The sequence below is a fragment of the Myxine glutinosa genome, chromosome 11 (genome assembly GCF_964187855.1).
Source record: "Myxine glutinosa chromosome 11, kmMyxGlut1.1, whole genome shotgun sequence".
Classification (NCBI taxonomy): domain Eukaryota; kingdom Metazoa; phylum Chordata; class Myxini; order Myxiniformes; family Myxinidae; genus Myxine; species Myxine glutinosa.
This window is the reverse complement of record NC_136271.1, coordinates 57,310,601-57,333,338: the sequence shown is the minus strand read 5'-3', so window position 1 is coordinate 57,333,338 and position 22,738 is coordinate 57,310,601. Positions and strand designations below refer to the sequence as shown.

Below are 22,738 nucleotides of genomic sequence, written 5' to 3'. Positions count from 1 at the left end.
CGCCCGCGTACTTGTACGGTTCAACGCCTCTTCTTCTCTCTCTCTCTGCGCAAGTCCTCAAACAAATCCTTTACGAGCAGGTCCTTTTGCCACTGCCGTGTGCACGCGAGTCCTCTTATCAAGCTCCCTCTCTGCAAGTCCAAGTCCTTTTGAGGGCTTTTCCCAGCGGGTTATATAGGCAGGCACGCCCGCGAACCTTCTGGAACTCACCAGACGTGCTTTACCACGCCCTCTCACGCCATGCCGCTAGAGCTCTGATTGGATGGTGGCTCTTACCGTCATCGCCTCTGCCGCTCCCGACCTCAACGCCGCCCCCACCTTTTTAGGCCTACCTTGTGTTAGCTTGACTAGGGGCCAGCCAAATGGGGCGCGGGATGGATTACGCCCATAGAGGTAGAATTGGAGGTGGGAGCAAAATGAATGGGGCCTACTCTCCTGTCTTTACACAACGCAGGTACTAAGAGGGGAAATGGCCTATTCTTACACATACTAAGACATAACTATACTACAAATGGGCCTATATGTTGCTCGTGTGACTAACTATGGGGGGAAAACCTTTAACCTTAAATGCCTTCAATGTGCCAATCTCAAAACCGCAGCAATATATATATATATATATATATATATATATATATATATATATATATATATATATATATATATATATATATACACACACACACACACACACAAACATATCCAGTGCTTTTAGAAAGTATTCACACCACTTGACATTGTTCACTTTTTTTTTTTTTAAAGAAATATTAACCCATAAACAACCAATGTCTCAGGTGCTGCTCAGCTCAGGTGCTGCTCAACAGCTCAGTAAAATGAAAAGCGGAACAGACCTGGCCATCGAGTGAACTGCAGAGGTGATGCCATGTGGCTGTTGTGCATTTGGATGCCGCAGTAGCCAGCTCTGTGGTTGAGGAGAGACCACGTTCTTGTCGGCCACGTGGATTGTGTACACGGGGCTTTGAGTGCCACCACCCAGGACCACTGTATGGCAGAGATGTGTGCACATGCGAATGCTGTACATGCAAAGCTGTCTGTGAACAGGATATCTCAAAGTTTTGGATGGATTCAGAATTAATTTGGTGGAGAGGTTGGGTATGTGACAAGGTCGAAATGATTTGATTTTGGTCAAGATTTGGATATCAGAATTTTTTAAAGTGATTATTCACCATTCGGAGATAAGGCCAAAAACGATGTATCGCAAACTATTTCAAAAAGCTGTGGACGTATTCTGACAAAACAAAGTGGATAAGTTGGTTAGGCGACAAGAAGAAGACAAATCGATTTTGGTTAACGTACGAATCCAGATCGGGCCTGCCAGTGATATACAAAACGTAAACTGTTCAGCCTGGCGGAGGTATACACTCTACCGAGTGCCATTCTAGTTTGTTATTTCTTGTTGCTCTTCTACGAGTCTGGTCTTTGTATCCAAAAAAGAAAAAATTGACAAAGGAGAGGCTCATTTGGCCCATCATGCTTGTGCTCCACTAAGCATCACCCCATAAATATATTCTATCAGTTTTTTCTTTCGGTTGGCAGGATGGCCAAGAGGTATGCACACTTGCCTCTCAGCTGTCTCGCCTGGGTTCGAATCTTGGACCAGTTATAAATTGTCATAAAAACGGCCCAGGTGTTTCACAGTCAGTGTGATTCACCAATGTGTGCACTGTCCCTAGGATTGACATTAAACTTGGTGTCCTGTCTGTCGGCATTAGTTGGTAAACAATAAATATCCAATGGTGTCCTTTGCGAAGAGAAGGCGCTGGTACCCTGAACAAATTCCAAATTCCTGCCCTGACCTCCCTGTGTCGGAGTGGCGACTTTCCCAGGATTGTAACCACAGCCAAGAAATTGCCTCGGCAGCCCTATGCACCTGACGGTATGAGAAGGATAATGCATTCATTGTCAAAGAAGTAATTCAAAAGCTCTGTGTGGTGGCACAGTAGCATTATTGTTTTTAAAACAAACTAGATTGCACACAGACCAGTGTTTACACCCTGGCATGCAAAGAGCAACACACGCTTGTTATGTGGCATATGAAGCTTCGAGAAAATAACCCATATTAGACACCTGATTGAGCGCACTTACCTCTGCACTGTCTGTCTTGTCAGGGTTCGATTCACGATCAGACTATTGGCGTTTCGCATGCAGGGTGAGGCATCAATGTGTGCACCTCCCTCAGATGGATATCAAACCAGGTGTCCTGGCAGTCAGCATTAGTTTGTGGATGTTAAAAATCCCACAGTTTCGATCGCGCAGTTTAGGCGAGCTATCACTGGCACCTCGAACAAATTACTAATTCCTTCCAAATATGTGGGTGGTCTGGTCTGCACAGTTAGTCCTTGACACCGGGTTACACGACTCGTCATCTCAGAGCGTGGTTTCCATGGAGGGCAGCAGCCCCTACACTATAAACAATTTTTCACAAACAGGTGTTCACATTCATAGATGACCAAGCCATCTACAGCTATGAAGGGTAACCATAATTTATTATAATCGAATCAAAAGATGCAATATCAAATAAGAACATGTGACTGGACCCTTTGCACCTATTGGCAGGCAATGTGACGAGTTTGATCACCTTTCATGTCCTGTTTGCTGCCGAATGACAGCTGTGCTGCTCTTGCGACGTCAAGAGGTCTCACCACACACATCAGGCATGTTTGTGGATCTGTGATACACATGGGGTGAGGGTGCAGAGGTTGGGGAAGGAGGGGAGGAGAGCAACAGTTATTACGAGTGTTGGCAGGATGTAGTTTAAACCTATTACGGATTGCTGACTCAGCGAAGTAAACCACAGCACCAAATTCTGAGTCGGCTCAGAAATCTCTTACTAAATCCAGTACTTATGCTTACCTAAAATTGGGTGACTGAACATAAAAACTGCTCTTGTTGTACAATGATAAAATATATATGCATATAAATACCAATAAATAAAAGCTGACCTTCTGTACTCTTGCCTCATATTCATATTTTGATCTCAAATCCAGATTTCTAGAGTATATAGCAATAATAACAAATTTGACTTCACTGTTCCAATATGTGTGTGTGTGTGTGTGTGTGTGTGTGTGTGTGTGTGTGTGTGTGTGTGTGTCAAAGTATAATATGAAAAGGCCAATATTATAATATATATATATACTAGTGGGGTCACCCGTGGGAATCCCACGGGTATGGTGTGTGACATTTGGACATCTTGATTTAGTTGCTGCACATTAAATTTTACAAAATGGTTAAAATGGTGTAATGAACACAACTTATTTATTTCACATAATATGTGACCCCCTCACTCCTCTCCACCCTCACGCCTCTCCAATACCACTCCTCCTCACACTCCTCTCCAATACCACTCCTCCTCACACTCCTCTCCAATACCTCCTCACACCCCTCTCCAATACCTCCTCACACTCCTCTCCAATACCTCCTCACACTCCTCTCCAATACCTCCTCGCACTCCTCTCCAATACCTCCTCGCACTCCTCTCCAATACCTCCTCGCACTCCTCTCCAATACCTCCTCGCACTCCTCTCCAATACCTCCTCGCACTCCTCTCCAATACCTCCTCGTACTCCTCTCCAAACCCTCCTCACACTTCTCTCCAATACCTCCTCACACTCCTCTCCAACCCCTCACACTCCTCGCCAACCCCTCACACTCCTAGCCAACCCCTCACACTCCTCGCCAACCCCTCACACTCCTCGCCAACCCCTCACACTCCTCGCCAACCCCTCACACACCTCTCCAACCATTCACACTCCTCTCCAATCCCTCACACTCCTCTCCAATCCCTCACACTCCTCTCCAATCCCTCACACTCCTCTCAAATCCCTCACACTCTTCAATTCCTCATACTCCCCTCCAATCGCGCCTCACTTGCCTCTCCAATCGCGTCTCACTCTCCTCTCCAATCGCTCCTCACTTGCCTTTCCATCACTCCTCACTCTCCAACCCTCGCTCCTCTCCAACACCTCCTCACACTCCCCTCCAATCCCTCACACTCCTCTCCAATCCCTCACACTCCTCTCCAACCCCTCACACTCCTCTCCAATCCCTCACACTCCTCTCCAATCCCTCACACTCCTCTCCAATCCCTCACACTCCTCTCCAATCCCTCATACTCCCCTCCAATCGCACCTCACTCGCCTCTCCAATCGCTCCTCACTCTCCAACCCCTCACTCCTCTCCAACACCTCCTCACACTCCTCTCCAACACCTCCTCACACTCCTCTCCAATACCTCCTCGCACTCCTCTCCAATACCTCCTCGCACTCCTCTCCAATACCTCCTCGCACTCCTCTCCAATACCTCCTCGCACTCCTCTCCAAACCCTCCTCACACTCCTCTCCAATACCTCCTCACACTCCTCGCCAACCCCTCACACTCCTCGCCAACCCCTCACACTCCTCGCCAACCCCTCACACTCCTCGCCAACCCCTCACACTCCTCGACAACCCCTCACACTCCTCGACAACCCCTCACACTCCTCGCCAACCCATCACACTCCTCTCCAACCCCTCACACACCTCTCCAACCATTCACACTCCTCTCCAATCCCTCACACTCCTCTCCAATCCCGCACACTCCTCTCCAATCCCGCACACTCCTCTCCAATCCCGCACACTCCTCTCCAATCCCGCACACTCCTCTCCAATCCCGCACACTCCTCTCCAATCCCGCACACTCCTCTCCAATCCCGCACACTCCTCTCCAATCCCGCACACTCCTCTCCAATCCCGCACACTCCTCTCCAATCCCGCACACTCCTCTCCAATCCCTCGCACTCCTCTCCAATCCCTCGCACTCCTCTCCAATCCCTCGCACTCCTCTCCAATCCCTCGCACTCCTCTCCAATCCCTCGCACTCCTCTCCAATCCCTCGCACTCCTCTCAAATCCCTCGCACTCCTCTCAAATCCCTCGCACTCCTCTCCAATCCCGCACACTCCTCTCCAATCCCGCACACTCCTCTCCAATCCCGCACACTCATCTCCAATCCCGCACACTCCTCTCCAATCCCGCACACTCCTCTCCAATCCCGCACACTCCTCTCCAATCCCGCACACTCCTCTCCAATCCCGCACACTCCTCTCCAATCCCGCACACTCCTCTCCAATCCCGCACACTCCTCTCCAATCCCGCACACTCCTCTCCAATCCCGCACACTCCTCTCCAATCCCGCACACTCCTCTCCAATCCCGCACACTCCTCTCCAATCCCACACACTCTTCTCCAATCCCGCACCCTCCTCTCCAATCCCGCACACTCCTCTCCAATCCCTCACACTCCTCTCCAATCCCTCACACTCCTCTCCTCTCAAATCCCTCACACTCGTCTTCAATTCCTCATACTCCCCTCCAATCGCTCCTCACTCGCCTCTCCAATCGCTCCTCACTCTCCAACCCCTCGCTCTTCTCCAACACCTCCTCACACTCCTCTCCAACACCTCCTCACACTCCTCTCCAATACCTCCTCGCACTCCTCTCCAATACCTCCTCGCACTCCTCTCCAATACCTCCTCGCGCTCCCCTCCAATACCTCCTCGCACTCCTCTCCAATACCTCCTCGCACTCCTCTCCAATACCTCCTCGCACTCCTCTCCAATACCTCCTCGCACTCCTCTCCAATACCTCCTCGCACTCCTCTCCAATACCTCCTCGCACTCCTCTCCAATAACTCCTCGCATTCCTCTCCAATACCTCCTCGCATTCCTCTCCAATACCTCCTCGCACTCCTCTCAAATACCTCCTCGCACTCCTCTCCAATACCTCCTCACACTCCTCTACAACCCCTCACACTCCTCGCCAACCCCTATTGCCAAACCTATTTAAAGTGTATGCGCACATAACTAATAAAAAAAAGCGAAGACATATCTCTCGTAATTTCCTGAAACATATTTTACTTGCGGATAATAATGTTGAATGAAATAAGAAAGAACGAAGATATATATGTCGTTTTTGTGCCGACTCTCATAAAACGTAAAAGTAATATATCTTAACGAAAAGAAAAAGCGAATTTTTAATATATGTCGACATTTCCCCCAACTGTTATTTTAGGTGGTGTATTTTTGTGTATCATCATGGCACGATTTTTATAAATATATCTCGGCAATTTCCCGTGCGTGCGTGAATGTTCTCAATTATTTCTGACACCGAGTCTAAAACCATCGACAAACATTAAATCAGATGGTGAATTCGATAAAATGGGCGTTTAGTTTACAGGCCTTTGAGAATTCATTTAGTTCTATAAACGGCAACTTTCATCGGATTTTCTTCCCGTTTTTTTTCAACCGAGTCTAAAACTATGTTAGCGACTGTGAAAAATGAAATGATATATCGAATTTGATTTGAAATAAAACTGGGAGAGAGAGCAAGACACCACGGGCCTACAAAACAGGCCTCAAAGCTATGCGAGTTAATAAAATGGTGGATATTTGTTTATATGAAGCCTCTCCCAGAATGGGTGGAGCTATGGGTGGAGCTACTCTACAAACCGAGTAAGCCACACCCCGGACAGACGTCCAACAGACAGAATCATCTACGGCTATTATAATATAGATATGTATATGTATAAATATATATTAATTTTTTTAAAGTTTTATGAAATAATAATAATAATTATTATTATTATTATTATTATTATTATTATTATTTTATATATCTATATATACTTCACAAACACTTCAACCAGAAAAACAAAATATATAAAAAGAGGGAGCGGAAGACAAGAGAAGGAGAAGCACACAAACACTTGAGAGCACAAAACATTTAAGAGCAGGGAGATGTGTGGGAGGGAGAGGGCTTGGGGGGAGGAGGCGTGGGAAGGGGGGGGGGGTGGGAGAAGTATCAAACACAAGGACACCAAGGACTTCCAGGACAGAAGTTGGTATTTCAAAAAAGTGGAATTGGGGTGAAATTAGCGGGGATAGAAAAGATCAATGTTTTGGATGGGGGAAGATAAGAGATGGTGGTGAACAGCTGTTTTAAAGACCTGGAGGGTGGAGTGGGATTGAAGAGAGTGAGGGAGTTTGTTCCAGAGGCGGGAGAAAAGAGGAATGAAGGAGTGAAGGTGAGCAGAGAGTCTTGATTTTGGCAGTTTAACCATAAGAGGGTTGCAGGCAGATCTTGTGCGACCTGTAGGAATATTTGCGGGACAGAGCCCAGAGAGAGCTGGGGGGGCAAGGCCAGAGAGGAGTCGGTAGAAGACGGAAAGACCACCAACCTGCCTGCGGTGAGTGAGTGAGAGGCCCTTGGAGTTAGCTTCATCGCGGGAGATTCCAATGATTCTGAATGCTTTGGTTTCAACAGCGTGAAGACGAGCTAGGTGTGAGGCAGGAGCACCAGCCCAGAGGGGAGAGCAGTATTCCATTGAGCTGTGGATGAAAGCCTTGTATGTGGTGAGGAGCTCAGGTGTGCCAAAGAAGGACTTCGCACGACGGAGGATGCCCAGTCGGCGACTGGCTTTGGAGGCCAGATTTGAAATGTGGTTTTCCCAGGAAAGATCATGGCAGATAGTGAGACCCAAAAGCTTGAGTGACGGAACTTCTTGGAGAGGATTATTCAGAAAGTGGATGGGAGGGTTGTCCAGTCGGTCTTTTTGGAGAGACATCGTAAGAGTGTGAGATTTGTCAGGATTGAAAGACATGTTCCACTTGTTTGCCCAGTCTGTGATTTTGTCCAGGTCTGCAGAGAGTGAGGAGGCTGCAGACTGCCGATCTGAGGGATGAAGAATGGAGCGACAGAGAGTAGAGTCATCAGCAAAGAGATAGAGAGAATTTTCAAGAGAGTCAGGGAGATCATTGATGAAGACCAGAAAAAGCACAGGGCCCAGAACACTGCCTTGGGGAACTCCAGCCTGAACAGGAAGAGGAGATGAGAGAAACCCATTCAGGGCCACACGTTGACTACGACTAGAGAGGAAGTCTGCCAGCCATGCGTGGAGATTTCCATGGATACCAAAAGAGGAGAGTTTGGTGAGCAGAGCGGGGTGCCAGACCGTATCGAAGGCACGTGATATGTCAAAGGAGACAGCTCTAATTTCCTGTTTGGCATTGAGGACCTCCATCCATTGTTGAGAAAGCAGAAGCAGCATGTCCAGAGTAGAGTGACCAGGTCTGAAACCAAATTGATGATCAGAGATCAAGGCATTGGAGAAGAGGAAAGATTTCATATCTGAAGCAATGATGGATTCCATGACTTTGCTGATAATTAGGAGAAGGCTGATTGGTCTGTAGTTGCTGGGATCTGTTTTTGCACCTTTTTTGTGCAAAGCGGTGATGTTGGCAGATTTCCAAGCAGATGGCAGATGACCTTGAGCAAAAGAGAGGGTGAAGAGAACAGAGGGAGGGAGTGAAAGAGCGGAAGAACAGGATTTTAGGACCCGTGGGCTGATGCCGTCAGGTCCAGTTGCAGAATCAGAGTCGAGGGTTGGCATAAACTTTTCCACCTTGTCAGGAGGAAAGGACACAGAGTCCAGGAGCAGCTGGGTACGACTGGGTACGGTGGGTACAGAGAGGGATGGGTTTGGGACACAAGATTTAGAGGCAAACACAGAGTTGAGGCATTCAGCTTTTTCACGTGCGGAGTCAGCCGTGTGGCCGTTTGAGGTGAGGGAGGGGATGGAGGGGGAACAAACACCAGAAACAGATTTGACCAGACGCCACCAGGATTTGGAAGAGGGAGACAGATAAGAGAGTTCCGTCCTGAGAACGGAGAGATATTGTTTCCTGGCTCTTCTGAGGGTGGACACACACTTGTTTCGGGCTTTGTGAAAGGAAATGAGATTTCCTTCCGTTGGATTTGCTTTCCAGGAGACGAAAGCAAATTGTTTCTGGGCAATAGCCTCACCACAAGATTCCGTGTACCATGGACGGGAGGAAGGGTATGACAACTATATAGTTGCGGTTTTTAGAATCCTCCACTTTGTAAATATCTGTAATATTCCCTTCCAAATAATAATAATAATAATAATAATTCATTTATTTTGTATAGCGCTTTTCCAGAAGCCCAAAGGCGCTTTGACAGAGTGGAAAACATAATGCATAACAATACATGAAAACAACAATTGCAAAAAGACAAGAATCAAGAAAACAAACAGCAGCGATATACGGCATATATATAAGACAAGAATCAAAAAGACAAGACAAGAATCAATAGGGAAATATTTAAAGCAAAAGGAGGGAGAAGGAGAAGAGATAGTCAGGGGTTAAATGCTGTGGGTTGAATGTTGAATGCAGCGTTGAACAGGTGGGTCTTTAGTGATGTTTTGAATGTGGTGAGTGAGGAGGAGTCTCTGATGGTGTGAGGTAGTGAGTTCCAGAGGGTGGGAGCAGCGATGGAGAAGGCCCTGTCCCCCCAGGATCTGAATTTGGTCCGGATGGAGGGGGTCAGGAGGTTGGTACCAGCAGAGCGGAGGTTGCGGGTGGGAGTGTGTCTGGAGAGGAGGTCAGCCAGGTAGGATGGGGCCAGGTTATGGAGGGCTTTGTATGTCAAGAGGAGGATTTTGTACTGGATTCTCTGGGGGATGGGGAGCCAGTGAAGCTTGTAAAGGACGGGGGTGATGTGGTCACGGGTCCGGGAATGAGTGAGTAGACGGGCAGCGGAGTTCTGAATGTATTGGAGTTTATTGGTGATTTTTGAGGGTGAACCATAGAGGAGGCTATTGCAGTAGTCCAGACGGGAGGTGATGAAGGCGTGGATGAGGGTTTCTGCAGCCGTGGAGGAGAGGGATGAGCGGAGACGGGCAATGTTTTTCAGGTGAAAGAAGGCTGACTTTGTGATCTGTTTAGTGTATTTGTCGAAGGAAAGGGTTTGGTCAAAGATGACGCCAAGATTCCGGATGTGAGGGGAGGTGGATACTGGGATACCGTCGATGTTGAGGGCAAAGTTATGGGTGGATTTTGTGAGCGTTTTTGGGCCAATGATGATTATTTCAGATTTATCACAGTTAAGCTTGAGGAAGTTGATTTGAAGCCAGGATTTTATTTCAGTGATGCAGTTTGTCAGGATAGAGTGGGTGTCGGTGGAGACGGACTTGGTGGAGATGAAAAGCTGGATGTCATCGGCGAAGCAGTGGAATTGGAGACCATGACGGCGGATTAAGTGACCGAGCGGGGACAGGTAAAGGATGAAGAGGAGGGGGCCAAGAACTGAACCTTGGGGGCCACCTTGGGGGAGGGGAGCAGTGGGGGATTTGCAGTTATTGATGGAGATGAAATGGCATCTGTCAGAGAGGTATGATTTAATCCAAGAGAGGGCAGTGCCGGTGACGTTAACGGTGGATTCAAGTCGGGTGAGGAGGATAGTGTGATCGATGGTGTCAAAGGCAGCGCTGAGGTCGAGGAGGACGAGAATGTTGAGGTTGCCAGCGTCAGAGGAGAGGAGAAGGTCGTTGGTGATTTTGAGGAGAGCAGTTTCAGTACTGTGGTTGGAGCGGAATCCGGATTGGAATGTTTCATACAAGTTATTGGCAGAGAGATGATGTTTGAGTTGAGTGGCTACAGCGCGTTCCAAAACTTTTGACAGAAAGGGTAGGTTGGAGATGGGTCTGAAGTTGTTTAGGGTGTCAGGGTTTAGACCAGGTTTTTTTAGAATGGGGGTAACAGCAGCAATTTTGAGGGAAGGTGGGACGATGCCTGTAGACAGGGAGGAGTTTATTGTTGCAATGATAAGTGGAGAGAGAGCAGGGAGGGAGGCTTTGACAAAGCTGGAGGGGATGGGGTCAAGAGTGCAGGTGGCAGTTTTCATTCCTATGAGGAGTTCAGAGAGGTCAGTAGGAGAGATTGGGGAGAACCGAGACAGGGGATGGCAGGACAAGGGGGGGCAGGTGGTTGGAGGGGGAGCGGGTGCGGCGGTGGTCAAGCTGTTGTAGATGTTGTCAATTTTGCGTTGGAAGAAAGAGAGGAAGGAGATGCAGTTGTCTACTGTGAATGACTGGGTGGTGGTGTTCAGGGGGCGGAGGAGTTTGTTTATTGTCGAGAAGAGTGCTTTTGGGTTTCCGGAGCCAGAGTGGATAATTTGAGAGTAGTAGGCAGAGCGGGCGCGGGAGAGGGCATCTTTGTAGTGTTGTATGTGGTCCTTGTAGGCTTGGGAGTGAACTGTGAGACCCGTTTTATTGCGGAGTCTTTCAAGTTGGCGAGCACGAGTTTTCATCAGGTGGAGTTCAGGGGTAAACCAGGGAGCAGAATGGGTGAAAGAAACTGTTTTGGTTTTTACAGGCGCAAGCTGGTCAATAATCCCCTGTAAATATTCCCATTTTTGTGTAAAAAGGTCAAAGGTCGCACCTTAGTTAGGCCACGAGCAACATGTAGCACACCATAGGCTTCTCCTTTCGTTATTTCATTAGTATGTGTTTCAGGTAAGGATCTGTTCCCACAAGTTGAATCTGCGTTGTATTAATTAAATAAGAGTACGCCCCCTTGTCAATTCATATTGCGGCGTAGCCTTCCTCCAAATTGTGTTCCTTGGCTTGCCAGTAGCGTTCACTGCCTGGCTCAGCCACCATTGAGCACGAGGTCAGGCTTGGAGAAGAAGGGGGCGGGGCGGCCAGAACGAGGTGTGGCCACGTCAACTCACCACCAGGGCGTGGCCGGTAAGCCCCCACCAGGCAACCAGGGCTGAGGTGAGCTCGTTAATAGGCGTGGCTCGATGAAGCGCGGCTTGATTTCTAAGCAGGTTATAAAAGCGCAAGCGCCAAGCCCTCTCAGGGAGATGCGCGAGGGGAGGCCATTGATAACGGACTGCGCCGGGGGATGCTGATTGTGAACGAACTGCGCAGGGAGCGCTCGATTGATTGTCACATTGTTGGAGCGACCTGCGCGAGGGTACCCTCTGAGACGAACGTTGGGAGAGAGAGAGTTGGCACAAAGATTACGTATGCGGCATCCCAGTCCCCCGCATAATTATAAGGTCCGGTCGTGCGCCAACGACACGCGAAGCTGCCTGCCATTCTTCACGGCGGACCCGGAGCCTGGAACCATCTGCTTGACCCTTCTCCTTCTACCTGCTATTCCCCATTCGTGTAAGTGTGTTTGTATTGTCCTGGGCGTGTGATAATATAAGACTGTTTAAGGCTGCCCTGTGTCACTGCTTCTTCTTCTTCTTGAACATCCCCTTCTTTCATTTCCTCTTCGGGTTTCTTGTAAATAATTAATAAATTATATTTGTTCTTCCTGTACTTTCGTTCATCTCATCTGATCGCTTGCGTCCTGTCCCCAATTGAATATCGGTGGCACGATATAGGAACCGCTCAGAATCGGGTTAGTCTTTCTGCTAACGGCTCGAGCTTCGGATTGCTAAACCGCTCGGCAATATTCCATCTTGTCCTTGGCTCGGGCAGAAGTAGCGCCCTGCTTTGCGGCGAGGTTGGCGAAGGTATCTGGGAACCCATTGACCAGTCACCCTGGTCAATCTCAACCCCGCAAAGGAGCGCGATATCTTCTAGGACTCGGACGGCCAGCTTAATAGACGAGGGGATTAACCCCCTCTCGGTAAGGGGATCGCCGTAATCCGAGATCCGCAATAATTGGTGTCAGGAGTGGGATTGAAGCCCGAACCAAATTTTTAATCCACCTTGAAAAATTTGGTCCAAAAATTACGAGCGGCCGAAATTTAGTATTGAACATCCAAATTGAGTCGTGCCATGGATAATCAAGGTGATCGGATGCCGGTGAAGGAGGTAAATGAGGAGTTAGAGTCGACACAGGACCCCAGGGAAGAGGTGGGAGTAATGCAGGAGGAAAGCAAAGAAGGTGCTGTAGCGGGGTTTGCAGGTGCACAAGATGGCGGCGCCTCGCACGTGGTCGCGGCAGCCGAGCCCGAGATGCCAGGATACATGTAAGCCTTCATGGCGCAATGCATGAAAGCACTAAGGGAAATAAAAAACGAAACCCGGGAAACGAAAGAAATGATGATGGGGAGAGACATAGACCGCAGGTCGAGCGGGAAAGGCGCATTTGTACACGACGAGGCAGCGCGGCTTGAGAAGCGCGGGGGAAGCGAGTTGGAGCAAAGCACAGCCGGGTGGACCGGGATAGAAATCGCGACACGGGGTGTGAAAAACCCGACGGCCGCCGAATTGGACAAGGCAAATTCGTGTGAGCCCGCGGTCGTCGAGCTGAATAAAGAAAAGGAAATTATAGCCGAAATTGGGTTGGAAGAGACGCCGGACTTAGAAAACCACTGGCAGGAGGAAGAAATGGATAATGTGCAAAGTCCGTGCTCGCATCATGATGCCGTGCTTAATCCTTATAAAGATTTGCAGGTGGTGTTGGAGCGAGGAGGAAGAAGCGCCCAGGTGAGTCGGGCTGTATATTGTGCGGGGAGATTTTGCAGGAGAGTGTTTGCCGCGAAAAGAGTTTTCGCGCGCTTGGGATCGAGACGGCACCCGGGCGCTCGTAAAAGGTCCGTGGTGCGCGTTATGAATGGCAATGGCGCGCATGTGCAAATGGCGTCGAGGCGCGAGTGTGTTACCGAGTGTGAGGGCGAACGCACGTCGGAGTGTCGGTGTGATGAATGCGACACAGAGAGTGAGAGCGATACAGAGTGTGGAAGTGGGAGTGATTGTGACGCGGAGAGTGAAATGGATGGAGAGAGTGTGCGAGAACGCACACCTGAGTTGGTTGTGGCGCGTGTGCGGGAGGGCACATCGGAGCGCGTGAGTGGGTATGTGCAGGAGTGCACACCCGTGGTGAGTGTTACGGAGTACGTAACAGAGGCGAGGTGTGTAACAGAGGAGTGTGCGCAAGAGTGTGCACGGGGAGAGAGTGCGGTGACGGAATGTGCGGAGTGCGTGAGGATGACTTGGTGTGCGAATGAGAATGTAAAAAGGAACGCGTGGTGTGAGCATGCGAGGGGAGCATCGACGTTGACCGGGGCAGCGTTTAGGCTGACGGATAGCCGACGCGAGCCCTTGGTCCGTGGTGCCCATTGTGTGCTGCGGGGACCGGCGGGGATCGGTGTCGCGTCGCTCCTGCTCGGAGCGTCGTGCACGATTCGGGCCGGGCCCCGCCCTGCACGGTCGAGTCCGCGCTTTGCCAGGCAAAGCGGGCGGCCTGGTTCGAGAGGAAGGAGGAGGGGTCGGAGCGGCGCCCCCTTGTGGTGGAGGCGCTCCACCCGGGCAAGGCTGGGCCATCGTGCTTGGGAGCGCAAGGCACCGCGCCGGGATGGTGCTTGGAGCCTTGGCCCGAGCAAACCTCCTCCCCTGAACCGAATGCCGGACGGACCCAACCTGCAGTAGACCAAACCGTATGCATTGCGCGGCTTTGCGAAGCCGAGCTTTGAAAATGCATGGGCGTACCGAGGAGGCTCAGATATAGCGGACTGTGATGATGATAGTGTAATTGTTTGGAATTGGTAGGGAATTGGCTTGAAATAACTAGTGATTCGAAATTGGGAATAGTGATGGTTGGAAATTGATACCCAGTGTCGGGGGGTGGTATCTCTACCATCCCTCACATGAGGGCAAAGGAGCTATAGTTTTATGGGGTATGGCGGTGAAAACCTAGCCAGGGAGGGCTTGGTTATTGTTAGGGAATTAGAAATGACCATAGGGACAAGAGTTAAGTAGTGACATTGTACCTGTAGAGGGGACGCAGAATAGCTTAGTATGGATGATAACGACGAGGGAGTGCATAGTATAAGGGAAGACAAGGAGCACAAGTTTCAGAAGGGAGTAGTTAGATCAGATGATGCAGTGTGTGTGTAGGAAGTGATTGAGCAGAGTATTGTGGAAGGTGTGATTGTCCATTCTATTGAATGAATGGACCTGGACGAAAGGAGGGTGCAGGTGCCACCAGGTGTGCAAGTGCCACCAGGTGTGTGGGCACAAGGTGTGCAAGTGAAAGTACAGGTGAATGAAGAATTGTTGTATGGAATAGATGATATGGAGTAAATGGAGTACGGAATGGATGGTATGGAGTATGGAACGGATGGTGTGGAGTGAGTAGTGTGGAATACGTGGAGTGGAGTGGTTGGTGCGAAAGGAGTGGATGGGGAAGGATGGACCCCTTCACGAATACCCGGGCAGGGTAGTTTAAAAGTAGGTAGAGGGAGCAGGTAAATTGTGGTTGGATATTGGCATCTGTGGTGTGAGTAGTTGCACAGGAGTGTTGTGTTGGGTGCATTAGTGGAGTAAATTGGCTGGGCGTGTGGCCTGTTAGTGAGTGTGATTGAATGGGCACTCCGCCACTGTTAGTCTGTCGGCCAGGTGAGGCGGTAGGTAGGCTCTGGGAGCCAGTAGAGTTCAATGGGGCCCGAGGATCCGGAGGACGGACCCGGGTAGCCCGACGCCAGAGAGGGCGGTAGGGGGTGAGAGCGCCAGAGGGCCTTCCCCAGATAGGTTAGGGTAAGGAGCAGGTAAGCTCGGGAGACAACTGCAGTGGCGGAGGTGTGCAGGTGAGCGGACCTGCTGGGAGCGCCACACGACCCAGCCCTGAAATTGTGCGAGGGCACAGGGAGTAGAATCGGGGGAGTGATACCCCAAATTGGTGAGCACCACAGTTTGGTCAATGGGAGTTCGGTTCTTAGAACCACATAGTGTAAGATGGCCAATGGATTGGCAGGGAAAGACCCCGGGTAGTGTAAAGTGTGTTAAAGTCATTTAGAAGGTAGTTAGGATTGTAAGTCTCTTCGCGCCATCCGCATCCACTCACCAGGGTGATAGGACTCCACACCACTGTTGTTTGCAGACATTTGGTATGAAAGACGCATCATGACGTGGGTGTGACATTGCTCATTGTTCCACCTCTTCCTCCTTATGAGGGATTGATGGTAAATTCGGAATAAAGGGATTAATGAGAAATTGGGATTGATGACGAATTTGGTATAGAGGGGAGATATGGGGAGGACAAGACGTAGCGACGGATTTGTAAATTGTGTAAATACGGGGTAAGGGCAAGGGTAGATTAGGTGACGGGGGGGTGGGGGGGATGTACGGTAGGGACGGGCTTTCTCAGCTCGCTCTCCTGCGCACATCACCTCTGCATTACCTTGTGTTGATGTGTACCCTTGAGATCTTGCCCGCTGCTTGCTTGTCCTCCTTCCCCCACTCATGGATTTGTTTCTTTTGGGCCCGGGGGGAGTGCGCAGGTGCCCGCAGTTGTGTGCCCGCACCCTCGCTGCTGCCTGCCTGGACCGGTACCACACTTATGGACCGCACGTTGTTGTGGCCGAGCACCACCATATGGACCACAGGTCTGTGGCCGAGCACCACATTCATGGACCCCACATTTTTGGGCCTGGCACCTCTGCTGGGGACCGGCCATTGTGGCCAGGGAGATCTTGCTTGCGGACCATGGTAAAGGTGGCACCTATGCCATGCAGGTGGACCACCTTTAGTTGGCCCCTGCTGGCCCTAATTTAAAAAAAAGTGGATGCGGTTTTGTGCCTTTTTTAGATTTCAAATAGGCCGCAAGGAAAGAAGTCACCCAGAACCATCGGCCCAGCAGCCATCGGCCCACCAGAGTCGGACACCATTCATTGATTATTGTGTTTTGAAATGTGCATTTTCAGCTTTTGGTGCTTTGGTGCTTTTTGAATATTGGTGCTTATTGCTGCTGGTGGTATCGGTGCAGTGCAGTGTATGCCTTTCCTCTTATCAAAACATATTTTGTTTCCCAAAAAGACAGGTCCTGGGTTCACGTTTGTAAATACCAAAGAGTGTCTTTGTAAATAATGCTCCCCACCATCAATGTTTAGTTTTGAAATTAATTCCGTGATTCGGTTATTCTGTGGGCGTGAGTCTGATAGATAGGATGCAACGCAGCAGGCGGGACATACTTAGTTGTTTTAAAAATGTCGCACTCAGGGTGAAGTTAATAGTAGGGGGTTACCACACCTGAGTGTCACACTAAGTTAAAGTTCTGTCGGGCCGGGACGGCCCTGGAGGAAATGAAGGTGCTGTGTGCGGTTTTTAGAACCCTCCACTTTGAAAATATCTGTAATATTCCCTTATAAATAATCCCCTGTAAATATTCCCATTTTTGTGTAAAAAGGTCAAAGGTCGCACCCTAGTTAGGCCACGAGCAACACGTAGCACACCATAGGCTTCTCCTTTAGTTATTTCATTAGTATGTGTTTCAGGTAAGGATCTGTTCCCAATAGTTGAATCTGCGTTGTATTAATTAAATAAGAGTAGGCCTCCTTGTCAATTCATATTGCGGCGTAGCCTTCCTCCAAATTGTGTTCCTTGGCTTGCCAGTAGCGTTCAATGCCTGGCTCAGCCGCCATTGAACACGAGGTCAGGCTTGGAGAAGAAGGGGGCGGGGCGGCCAGAACGAGGTGTGGCCACGTCAACTCACCACCAGGGCGTGGCCGGTAAGCCCCCACCAGCCAACCAGGGCTGAGGTGAGCTCATTAATAGGCGTGGCTCGATGAAGCGCGGCTTGATTTCTAAGCAGGTTATAAAAGCACAAGCGCCAAGCCCTCTCAGAGAGATGCGCGAGGGGAGGCCATTGATAACGGACTGCGCCGGGGGATGCTGATTGTGAACGAACTGCGCGGGGAGCGCTCGATTGATTGTCACGTTGTTGGAGCGACCTGCGCGAGGGGTACCCTCTGAGACGAACGTTGGGAGAGAGAGAGTTGGCACAAAGATTACATACGCGGATTCCCAGTCCCCCGCATAATTATAAGGTCCGGTCACGCGCCAACGACACGCGAAGCTGCCTGCCATTCTTCGCGGCGGACCCGGAGCCTGGAACCATCTGCTTGACCCTTCTCCTTCTACCTGCTATTCCCCATTCGTGTAAGTGTGTTTGTATTGTCCTGGGCGTGTGATAATATAAGACTGTTTGAGGCTGCCCTGTGTCACTGCTTCTTCTTCTTCTTCTTCTTCTTCTTGTATATTCCCTTCTTTCATTTCCTCTTCGGGTTTCTTGCAAATAATTAATAAATTATATTTGTTCTTCCTGTACTTTGGTTCCTCTCAGCCGATCGCTTGCCTCCTGTCCCCAATTGAATATCGGTGGCACGATATAGAAACCGCTCAGAATCGGGTTAGTCTTTCTGCTAACGGCTCGAGCTTCGGATTGCTAAACCGCTCGGCAAAATTCCATCTTGTCCGTGGCTCGGGCAGAAGTAGCGCCCTGCTTTGCGGCGAGGTTGGCGAAGGTATCTGGGAACCCATTGACCAGTCACCCTGGTCAATCTCAACCCCGCAAAGAAGCGCGATATCTTCTAGGACTCGGACGGCCAGCTTAATAGACGAGGGGATTAACCCCCCCTCGGTAAGGGGAGCGCCGTAATCCGAGATCCGCAACAATATATATATATATATATATATATTTTTTTTTTAGTTCAAAACACACCTGGTCACAAGTGTGCCGCACTGACCGGGTCCTCAGTCAAGGTCCTCAGCATCATCCCGTTTCGGCCCTTCAACCTCGATACAGTCAGCTAAGGTGGGCCAGCAGGGGCACATACACATCCACATGCAGCAACTACACCTGGATGCGTACATACCCCCACCCCCAGCCAGTGCGAACGCAGACTACAACAACAACACCTCCACATCCAGAATCCACAGCACCAAACAAACATGGTGGAACACTCAATCACCCACCTTTATACCCTTCACCACTCACCAACAAGACACACCAGATCATTCATACACACACATACACACATACACACACATTAAAAAAACAAACAAAAAAAACCCCACACACACAACCAACTTACACTGTTCGACGTGCCTCCATAAACTTCCTCCATATCCAAAATGAGCCTTTCAAGGCAACCCGGGCCACCTTGTCACAGATCCTCCTTCTTTCTGTCCCACACACCCCAAGCCGAGCAAGAAATGCAGAAAAGGATTGCCAATATACCCTCCACACCCCACCTCAAATGGCTGACACGAAACTCGCCAACCCTTCTCCCGGCACTCTGCCTCCAGCTCACTGTATTTCCTCTCTTCCTCTCGTGCACCTCCTCCATGTTCTCTTCCAAAGGTACAGACAATTCCCCTAAGATGACCTGTCTTGTTGCACCTGACCAAATGACAGTCAGGCCGCAACCTTGTCACACAGATCTCCTCTGGGAATACCAATTGTGGCTTTAGGTCTGCCACCACCTGCCAATCACAAGCATCTGACAGCCCTCTTGCTTTCCACCTCCTCCTCTTTCCACATCTTACCACTTGGCCCTCTTTGACAAACCACACCTCTCCCCCATCAGTCTCCTTCTCCACTCGTCTCTCTCTCGACCTCAGCAACTCTTGTTGCACCACCTGCACCACCTCCGCCAGCACCTGATCATGTCGCCACCTGTATTGTCCTGCTGCCAATGCAACTGAACATGCACTCAGTGCATGCTGCACCGTTCCCACACCTCCACACAAATAACATCTCTCCTCCTGCAACAACCCCCACAATCTCAAGTTTACTGGTGACGGAAGCACATCATACGTTGCACGCAACAGGAAATTCAACAATATTGGCTCCATCCTCCAAATCTCTTGCCACTTGAACATCCTTACCCGCGCACCTTCCCACCTAGTCCAAGCACCTTGCTGTGCCTGACCGACTGCTTTCACATATCTCCCCTCCTCTTCCTTGCTTCTCACCTCCCTCTCAACCATCTTCCTCCTCTCTTTCACACATGCCTTTCCCCATCGCTAATGCTTCATCCACCCCAAGCCATGCTTCCCGTGCTGGACCATCCCCATGACCTCCTCCTGTTGCAACCGCTCCTCCATCTCGACCACCTCTGCTCTTGCATTCCACTTCCGACTTCTGTTCTTCTCTGGGAGAGCATTCTTTACCACTGCATCACTTGAATCCCGCAACATCATGAACCCCCACACCCTCACCACTTTAAACTCATCGGTTAATGGTGTCAATGGAAACTGGAGTTTTCCAACCTGACCATAAAAGGCAATGTTCACCAAACAGCGTGGCACTCCCAACCACCTCCTCACAAACCCGCTCACCACAACCTCCATCCTCTCTACATGCCCAATCGCAATATCATACATCATCAATGGCCACAATACTCGTGGCATCAATCCAAACTTCAAATATCTATATATATATATATCTATATACAGTGCATTCAGAAAGTGTTCAGACCCCTTCACAATTTTCACATTTTGTTATGTTGCAGCCTTATGCTGAAATCCTTCAAATTCATTTTTTCCCTCATCAATCTATACTCAATACCCCATAATGACAAAGAGAAAACAGGATTTTAGAAAGTTTTGCAAATTTATTAAAAATAAAAATCTGAAATATCACATTGACATAAGTATTCATACCCTTTGCTATGACACTTGAAATTTAGCTCAAGTGCCTCCCATTTCTCTTGATCATCTTTGAGATGTTTCTACACCTTGATTGGAGTCCACCTGTCGTAAATTCATTTGATTGGACATGATTTGGAAAGGCACTCACCTGTCTATATAAGGTCTCACAGCTGACAATGCATAGCAGAGCAAAAACCGAGCCATGAGGTCGAAGGAACCGCCTGCAGAGCTCAGAGACAGGATTGTGTCGAGGCACAGATCTGGGGAAACCTACAAAAAAAATCTCTGCTGCATTGAAGGTTCCCAAGAGCACAGTGGCCTCCATAATTCTTAAATGGAAGAAGTTTGGAACAACCAGGACTCTTCCTAGAGCTGGCCGCCCGGCCAAACTGAGCAATTGGGGATGAAGGGCCTTGGTAAGAGAGGTGACCAAGAACCCGATGGTCACTCTGGCTGGGCTCCAGAGATCCTGTGTGGAGATGGGAGAAACTTCCAGAAGGACAACCATCACTGCAACACTCCACCGATCTGGGCTTCATGGCAGAGTGGCCAGACGGAAGCCAAACAGTTCAATCTTGGTTTCATCAGACCACAGAATCTTGTTTCTCACAGTCTGAGAGTCCTTTAGGTGCTTTTTTGCAAACTCCAAGCGGGCTTTCATGTGTCTTTCACTGAGGAGAGGCTTCCATCTGGCCACTCTGCCATAAAGCCCAGATTGGTGGGGTGTTGGCAGTGATGGTTGTCCTTCTGGAAGTTTCTCCAATCTCCACACAGGATCTCTGGAGCTCAGCCAGAGTGACCATCGGGTTCTTGGTCACCTCTCTTACCAAGGCCCTTCTCACCCGATTGCTCAGTTTGGCCGGGCAGCCAGCTCTAGGAGGAGTCCTGGTTGTTCCAAACTTCTTCCATTTAAGAATTATGGAGGCGACTGTGCTCTTGGGAAGCTTCAATGCAGCAGAAATTTTTTTGTAGGCTTCCCCAGATTTGTGCCTCGACACAATCCTGTCTCTGAGCTCTGCAGGCAGTTCCTTCGACCTCATGGCTTGGTTTTTGCTCTGATATGCATCGTCAGCTGTGAGACCTTATATAGACAGGTGTGTGCCTTTCCAAATCATGTCCAATCAAATGAATTTACGACAGGTGGACTCCAATCAAGGTGTAGAAACATCTCAAAGATGATCAAGAGAAATGGGAGGCACCTGAGCTAAATTTCAAGTGTCATAGCAAAGGGTATGAATACTTATGTCAATGTGATATTTCAGTTTTTTATTTTTCATAAATTTGCAAAACTTTCTAAAATCCTGTTTTCTCTTTGTCATTATGGGGTATTGAGTGTGGATTGATGAGGGGAAAAAATGAATTTAAACGATTTCAGCATAAGGCTGCAACATAACAAAATGTGAAAAAGTGAAGGGGTCTGAATACTTTCTGAATGCACTGTATATATATTATATATGTATAAAACATGTGATGCACAATTTGTTTCACCGATAATGCCTGATGAACCCCGGCTTTTAAAAGCTTTGTCCGACTCAACAACGAAAGCTCCTTAATTGTTCTCTACACAGTGATTCGGGACTACATACTGTTGGCCTGGGATTGGGGTCGTTTAGCTTTCAGTGGGTGTCGGAGCAATGGAGATGTGGAGGAGGATAATTGTCCTTTACGTTTATCCTTTTGTGTTGTTTTGGGGTGTGAATCCGTTGGTTCCTTTTGCTTGGCAATTCTGAAGCACGGCAAGTCACCCGCTTGGTTTCTCAAGCCCAAACCCACAACCACAAACCCCGCCCATGCACAGCAGTTTGGTTTGCAAAGGAGAAACTGGACTTGAGTCTTTAAAACTCTCCATTCTGGAAACACTCACTCTGTTCATTTATTAGCTAGTTCTGATTACAGTGTGGTAGTTGAATGGGCAGCAGCTTCTACACCCAGGTGGATACGTGAACGTCCATCTTTGACGAAGAAGGGCAACCACAACACGAGTAACAAGTGCGCTGTGGTTTCACCATCTGTAACCACACGGTTCATGTGACTGGGATCCCACATTCAAATCCAATATACTGTATTCATTTGTCCATCGTCTCCTAATATCCTTGTGATTAATGTAAAAGTAAAATGATGTCTCATAACGTTATCACCACGCCTGTGATCAATGTACAGGTTCCTCCACGACCCTTAGATTGTTGTGAAGAAGTAGACATTGATGTTCCTGGTACAGTCTCACACCACAATCACTATGGCTCATTTGGACATTTCCCTTTTGGCGTCCAGTTAGAAAAGAGCACCTCCTTACCTTCTACCTTTTCTGGCAAGGCATCGGGCCTTGGCACGGCAAAGCACTGCATCATTATGTAGGCTTGAGGCTTCTCGGGCCTATAGACATCTCTGTTATTGTCGTCCTCATGCGGAGGGTTCAGCAACATTCGGCAAGTGAAGGAACGTTCACTCGGGCTGCTTACTTCATGCTTCTGCTGCTGTACACTGCTGGGCCTC

At 49.1% G+C, this 22,738-nt stretch overlaps 1 protein-coding gene across 1 annotated transcript; it reads right to left on the bottom strand.

Moving 5' to 3' along the window:
- Positions 1-792: 792 nt before the first annotated feature.
- Positions 793-22,638, bottom strand: LOC144888300 (nuclear receptor coactivator 3-like). Its single transcript, XM_078765963.1, has 3 exons — positions 22,539-22,638; positions 2,597-2,686; positions 793-999 (listed from the first exon to the last, which is right to left on the bottom strand). Exons 1-3 carry the CDS (start codon positions 22,591-22,593, stop codon positions 815-817), a joined length of 330 nt encoding a protein of 109 aa, XP_078622089.1. The 5' UTR covers positions 22,594-22,638; the 3' UTR covers positions 793-814.
- Positions 22,639-22,738: the final 100 nt, after the last annotated feature.